General features: G+C 40.2%; 1 protein-coding gene across 1 annotated transcript in view; it reads right to left on the bottom strand.

Annotated features, from left to right (window-relative positions):
- Window positions 1-5,391, bottom strand: part of LOC306918965 (SWI/SNF complex subunit SMARCC1-like) — a gene marked incomplete at both ends in the record, with an annotated part of 14,504 nt that extends 9,113 nt beyond the window's left edge. The window contains 2 exons of the mRNA XM_079531802.1: window positions 3,082-3,153; window positions 5,279-5,391. Of these exons, the coding sequence (XP_079387928.1) occupies window positions 3,082-3,153; window positions 5,279-5,391 (185 nt within the window). The remainder of the gene's footprint in view (window positions 1-3,081; window positions 3,154-5,278) is intronic.
- Window positions 5,392-7,786: the final 2,395 nt, after the last annotated feature.

Consider the following 7,786-nt stretch of genomic DNA (forward strand, 5'->3'; position numbering starts at 1 on the left):
CTACTATGCATGGCACATTATGAGTTATGATTTACTGTGACTCTACTATGCATGGCACATTATGAGTTATGATTTACTATGACTCTACTATGCATGGCACATTATGAGTTATGATTTACTGTGACTCTACTATGCATGGCACATTATGAGTTATGAGTTACTATGACTCTACTATGCATGGCACATTATGAGTTATGATTTACTGTGACTCTACTATGCATGGCACATTATGAGTTATGATTTACTGTGACTCTACTATGCATGGCACATTATGAGTTATGATTTACTGTGACTCTACTATGCATGGCACATTATGAGTTATGATTTACTGTGACTACTATGCATGGCACATTATGAGTTATGATTTACTGTGACTCTACTATGCATGGCACATTATGAGTTATGATTTACTGTGACTCTACTATGCATGGCACATTATGAGTTATGATTTACTATGACTCTACTATGCATGGCACATTATGAGTTATGATTTACTGTGACTCTACTATGCATGGCACATTATGAGTTATGATTTACTGTGACTCTACTATGCATGGCACATTATGATTCTGATTTACTGTGACTCTACTATGCATGGCACATTATGAGTTATGATTTACTATGACTCTACTATGCATGGCACATTATGAGTTATGATTTACTGTGACTCTACTATGCATGGCACATTATGAGTTATGATTTACTGTGACTCTACTATGCATGGCACATTATGATTCTGATTTACTGTGACTCTACTATGCATGGCACATTATGATTCTGATTTACTGTGACTCTACTATGCATGGCACATTATGATTCTGATTTACTGTGACTCTACTATGCATGGCACATTATGAGTTATGATTTACTATGACTCTACTATGCATGGCACATTATGAGTTATGATTTACTGTGACTCTACTATGCATGGCACATTATGAGTTATGATTTACTGTGACTCTACTATGCATGGCACATTATGAGTTATGATTTACTGTGACTCTACTATGCATGGCACATTATGAGTTATGATTTACTGTGACTACTATGCATGGCACATTATGAGTTATGATTTACTGTGACTCTACTATGCATGGCACATTATGAGTTATGATTTACTATGACTCTACTATGCATGGCACATTATGAGTTATGATTTACTATGACTCTACTATGCATGGCACATTATGAGTTATGATTTACTGTGACTCTACTATGCATGGCACATTATGAGTTATGATTTACTATGACTCTACTATGCATGGCACATTATGAGTTATGATTTACTATGACTCTACTATGCATGGCACATTATGAGTTATGATTTACTGTGACTCTACTATGCATGGCACATTATGAGTTATGATTTACTATGACTCTACTATGCATGGCACATTATGAGTTATGATTTACTGTGACTCTACTATGCATGGCACATTATGAGTTATGAGTTACTATGACTCTACTATGCATGGCACATTATGAGTTATGATTTACTGTGACTCTACTATGCATGGCACATTATGAGTTATGATTTACTGTGACTCTACTATGCATGGCACATTATGAGTTATGATTTACTATGACTCTACTATGCATGGCACATTATGAGTTATGATTATGATTTACTATGACTCTACTATGCATGGCACATTATGAGTTATGATTTACTGTGACTCTACTATGCATGGCACATTATGAGTTATGATTTACTATGACTCTACTATGCATGGCACATTATGAGTTATGATTATGATTTACTATGACTCTACTATGCATGGCACATTATGAGTTATGATTTACTATGACTCTACTATGCATGGCACATTATGAGTTATGATTTACTGTGACTCTACTATGCATGGCACATTATGAGTTATGATTTACTGTGACTCTACTATGCATGGCACATTATGAGTTATGATTATGATTTACTGTGACTCTACTATGCATGGCACATTATGAGTTATGATTATGATTTACTATGACTCTACTATGCATGGCACATTATGAGTTATGATTTACTATGACTCTACTATGCATGGCACATTATGAGTTATGATTATGATTTACTATGACTCTACTATGCATGGCACATTATGAGTTATGATTATGATTTACTATGACTCTACTATGCATGGCACATTATGAGTTATAACTAGTTGCTGCAAGGTGCCATCATGACTCTGAGAGAATACAAATGGAACCAAATGGACCCGTACGGGTCCATTTGGTTCCATTTGTACACTCTCAGAGTCACATGCCCGTTACGGTCGTTCATGGTGGCTCTTTATGCGTTTCTGGTGATATTATTGTTCGCCTCATTTTGTGTCTGTGGCAAAAGAAAAATGTTTGACAAAAATGCTCCACCACAACAAGCCAACACGACGATAACATTTTAAAATGCTCCACCACAACAAGCCAACACGACGATAACATTTTAAAATGCTCCACCACAACAAGCCAACACGACGATGACATTTTGTTATCGTCATCTCTTGACATCCATAACTGTGTTGTTTTCGTCGACTAAAACTAAGACGAAAAACGTTCGTCGACTACCTTTTTCTACTGACGAAAACTAAATATACTGACAATTTTGTCATCAAATAAAAACTAGACTAAAATGTTAGGAAGGGGCTAGTGGACAAGAGATCCAGTATAAGTCATTTTACACTTGGTTGCATGCTGAAAATAGCCGATCTACAAGCTCACAACGCGTCACGCTGTGAGCTTGTAGATCTGCTATTTTCAGCAAGTGTAAAATCAGTCGTTACGACGGCATCACGGCCCGCCTAAACACATTTTAGTCGACTAAATCAGCCGTAGCTTTAGTCGACTAAAATCTTGTGATATTTAGTCGACTAAAACTAGACTAACATTCCTGGTGACTAAAATGTGACTTAAACTAAGGGAAAACTATTCAAAAGACTATGACTAAAACTAGACTAACATTCCTGGTGACTAAAATGTGACTAAAAATAAGGGAAAAAAAGACTATGACTAAAACTAAAACTGCTGCCAAAAATAACACTGATCCATAAGCACCAATAAAGTGTCTACAACGTCGGAGGCACTCACATCTCCGCCGACTTGGACTTGTTCTTGCCGTTGAAGAACTCGGGCAGCGCCCGCTTCTCGATCTGGTGAACGCTGGGGACACAGAGACAGTGTACAAGGTTTACAGTTAGATCTGGTGAATGCTGAGGACACAGAGACACAGAGACAGCGTACAAGGATCACAGTTAGATCTGGTGAATGCTGAGGACACAGAGACAGTGTACAAGGTTTACAGTTAGATCTGGTGAATACTGAGGACACAGAGACAGTGTACAAGGTTTACAGTTAGATCTGGTGAATGCTGAGGACACAGAGACATTGTACAAGGTTTACAGTTAGATCTGGTGAATGCTGAGGACACAGAGGCAGTGTACAAGGTTTACAGTTAGATCTGGTGAATGCTGAGGACACAGAGACAGTGTACAAGGTTTACAGTTAGATCTGGTGAATGCTGAGGACACAGAGACAGTGTACAAGGTTTACAGTTAGATCTGGTGAATGCTGAGGACACAGAGACAGCGTACAAGGATCAGTTAGATCTGGTGAATGCTGAGGAACACAGAGACAGTGTACAAGGTTTACAGTTAGATCTGGTGAATGCTGAGGACACAGAGGCAGTGTACAAGGTTTACAGTTAGATCTGGTGAATGCTGAGGACACAGAGACAGCGTACAAGGATCAGTTAGATCTGGTGAATGCTGAGGACACAGAGACAGCGTACAAGGATCACAGTTAGATCTGGTGAATGCTGAGGAACACAGAGACAGCGTACAAGGTTTACAGTTAGATCTGGTGAATGCTGAGGACACAGAGACAGCGTACAAGGTTTACAGTTAGATCTGGTGAATGCTGAGGACACAGAGACACAGAGCGACACAGAGACAGCGAACTGACTGTGAATGATGTGGCGATGAGACAACAGAGACCAGTGGAAGCAGCTTGTGTCGCAGATCTTGAGGGCACTCGAAGGATGATGATGAGGTCTACATCTATTCTAAGATAGCAAACTGTTGTGAAAATGTGTTGTGACTTTGATCTTGGCATCTAAATGTAAGGTTGCAATTATGCTTATCGGTGTTGCGAGGATGAGGGGGTAGTTTAACCAGGAGGTGTAGCTGGGTGTAGTTTACCTGTTGTAGTTGAACCAGGAGGTGTAGTTTAGGTGTAGTGTACCTGTTGTAGTTGAACCAGGAGGTGTAGTTTAGGTGTAGTTTAGGTGTAGTTTACATGTTGTAGTTGAACCAGGAGGTGTAGTTTATGTGTAGTTTAGGTGTAGTGTACCTCTTGTAGTTGAACCAGGAGGTGTAGTTTAGGTGTAGTTTACCTGTTGTAGTTGAACCAGGAGGTGTAGTTTATGTGTAGTTTAGGTGTAGTGTACCTCTTGTAGTTGAACCAGGAGGTGTAGTTTAGGTGTAGTTTACCTGTTGTAGTTGAACCAGGAGGTGTAGTTTAGGTGTAGTGTACCTGTTGTAGTTGAACCAGGAGGTGTAGTTTAGGTGTAGTTTAGGTGTAGTGTACCTGTTGTAGTTGAACCAGGAGGTGTAGTTTAGGTGTAGTTTACCTGTTGTAGTTGAACCAGGAGGTGTAGTTTAGGTGTAGTTTAGGTGTAGTTTACCTGTTGTAGTTGAACCAGGAGGTGTAGTTTATGTGTAGTTTAGGTGTAGTTTACCTGTTGTAGTTGAACCAGGAGGTGTAGTTTAGGTGTAGTTTACCTGTTGTAGTTGAACCAGGAGGTGTAGTTTAGGTGTAGTTTACCTGTTGTAGTTGAACCAGGAGGTGTAGCTGGGTGTAGTTTACCTGTTGTAGTTGAACCAGGAGGTGTAGTTTAGGTGTAGTTTAGGTGTAGTGTACCTGTTGTAGTTGAACCAGGAGGTGTAGTTTAGGTGTAGTGTACCTGTTGTAGTTGAACCAGGAGGTGTAGTTTAGGTGTAGTTTAGGTGTAGTGTACCTGTTGTAGTTGAACCAGGAGGTGTAGTTTAGGTGTAGTGTACCTGTTGTAGTTGAACCAGGAGGTGTAGTTTAGGTGTAGTTTACCTGTTGTAGTTGAACCAGGAGGTGTAGTTTAGGTGTAGTTTAGGTGTAGTTTACCTGTTGTAGTTGAACCAGGAGGTGTAGTTTAGGTGTAGTTTAGGTGTAGTGTACCTGTTGTAGTTGAACCAGGAGGTGTAGTTTAGGTGTAGTTTAGGTGTAGTTTAGGTGTAGTTTAGGTGTAGTGTACCTGTTGTAGTTGAACCAGGAGGTGTAGCTGGGTATGATGATGTGGTGTGTCTGCTCGGGGACGTTGTCCTCCACCTCCGAGAGACGAGAGTCGGCTCTGCCGTCCTCGTCCTCCTGAACACACAGGTTGTCACATGGTAACGTTACGTACAGTATGAACGTTATGTACAGTATGAACGTTATGTACAGTACAATTTACAATTTACAATTTAGGCATTTAGCAGACGCTCTTAATCCAGAGCGACTTACATTAGGCAGGAACAAAAGTATGGGAATACATCACATATATAAAATGCATTTATCAAGAAACATGCGTAAGCTAAGAACGTAACTAGAACATATCTATATAATGACACTTTACATATTAACACATTTTGTGCCCAAAACGTCTGTGGACGTCCTGGGTATTACCGCACGTGCATAGCCCAAGACGTCTGTGGACGTCTTCCAAAAAAAAAAAAATATTAAAAAAAATCAGAAAAATCAAAACACTTTTTTTTTTTTTTTTTTTTAACACGTGGTGCCAAAGTTTGTGTTTTCGCCATTGAGAATGCATTTGGCGTTTAAATTAAATAACTCAGAAACTATAAAACATTTCAAAGTAAAAAGTTCCAGCATGTGTCTCCACAGTCAGCTGAATTATAAAAAATGTGAATGGATTTTCTAGGTGAAAGTGATTTTGGGCAGTATTGCGTGGGCTCTCAATGTGTTAACTATACATATATACTATACTATGCTATACATATGTAGGCTACTATGATGTGCTATGACTATATACAATGCAATTATTGTGCTGTCTACATGACATGCTATAAGTCTGTTTCAAATGCTATCTAAGTCTAAAAAGTGCTATCTAAGGGGGTAGGATAAGTGCTATGGGCCATGATGGAGTCTGAAAAGGTGGGTCTTCAGACTACGGCGGAAGATTGGGAGTGATGCCGCAGTTCTGACTGCAACGGGGAGTGCATTCCACAGTTTTGGGGCCAGAAGGGAGAAGAGTTTGGGACGTGTGGAGCGTTGGCCCGGCGTTTTTAGTGAGGGTACTTCCAGCTTTCCTGCGTTGGCTGATCTGAGTGCGCGGGAGGGTTTGTAGGGTTCAATCATACTTGTAAGTTATGGGGGAGCCATACCTTTGGTTGCTTTGAATGCCAGCATCAGAGTTTTGTATTCTGTGCGGGCAGCGACTGGGAGCCAGTGCAGGGAGCGGAGCAGGGGGGAGACATGTGAGAATTTTGGCTGGTTGAAGACCAGACGAGCTGCGGCATTTTGGATCATTTGGAGAGGCTTAAGTGCACATGCCGGTAGGCCAGTAAGGAGCGAATTACAATAGTCAAGTTTTGACAAGATTGTTGTCTGGATTAGGAGCTGGGCTGATTCCTGGGTGAGGAACGGTCTAATTCGTCGTATGTTATAGAGTGTGAACCTACAGGATCGAGTGACAGCTGTGATGTGAGTTTTAAACGAGAGCTGACTGTCCGAACGTTATGTACAGTACGATCGTTAGCCACAATTTGCAACTCTAGATTTTTTTTATAATGAGTTGCAATACCCTCCATCGACTCCCTACTCATCCAAATTGCGTTTGCGATCTTAACCCATTTTGGGCGGGAACCCCTTTTGGTGTTAGCATCATGTTATGCTTTAGCTATTGAAAAATAGCAGATCCACAAGCTCGTAGCGCGCCACCGAGTGGCGCGCTACGAGCTTGTAGCTCTGCTATTTTTGAAAAATCGAAGAACGACTGACATAGAAACATAGCTTTTTCAGAAAACTGTCAGGATGTAGAAGACATTATTAGAATCTGATCTCAGGTCAAAATGGGTTAAACAACGTTAAACTCACCAACATTGCAGCTCTAGGCCAAGCTTGAATTATCCTCTTTCAATCTGCCAAGCTTTTGTTTCATAAAAAATCCACCGTAGAGATGTTATGAGCTACTTTCTGTCAAGAATTTTTTCTAAGTGTTGCAGTTTGGAAGCGCTCGTTTTTGTTAACGGGTCACGCTGCTGCCTCCTGCATTATGTGCAAATTCGAAACAGGTGGTACGCAGGGCCGTTCAGTGACATACCACGAGTGCGTCCAAACTCCAGCACTTAGAAAAAGAATCACCTGCACAGAATGTCTTTGACAGAAAGTAGCTCATAACAACATCTCTACGGTGGATTTTTATGAAACAAAAGCTCGGCAGATTGAAAGAGGATAATTCAAGCTTGGACTACAGCTGCAATGTTGGTGTGTTTAACGTCGTTTAAGACAAGCAGATCGCAAACGCAAAATGGTGAGTGGGGAGTCAATGGAGGGGATTGCAACTCTAGATTCATCACATTATAAAAAAATTCTAGAGTTGCAAATTGCGGCTATATGAACGTTATGTATGGTGATATCCCTGCTGCTTAGACTATATATATTATTATATTATTATATTATTATATTATTATTCTTTTTTCATACCAGTGTTGTTTTCGTCGACTAAAACTAAGACGAAAAATGTCCGTGGACTACCTTTTTT

Source organism: Electrona antarctica, assembly GCF_951216825.1.
Source record: "Electrona antarctica genome assembly, contig: scaffold_1037, whole genome shotgun sequence".
NCBI lineage: Eukaryota > Metazoa > Chordata > Actinopteri > Myctophiformes > Myctophidae > Electrona > Electrona antarctica.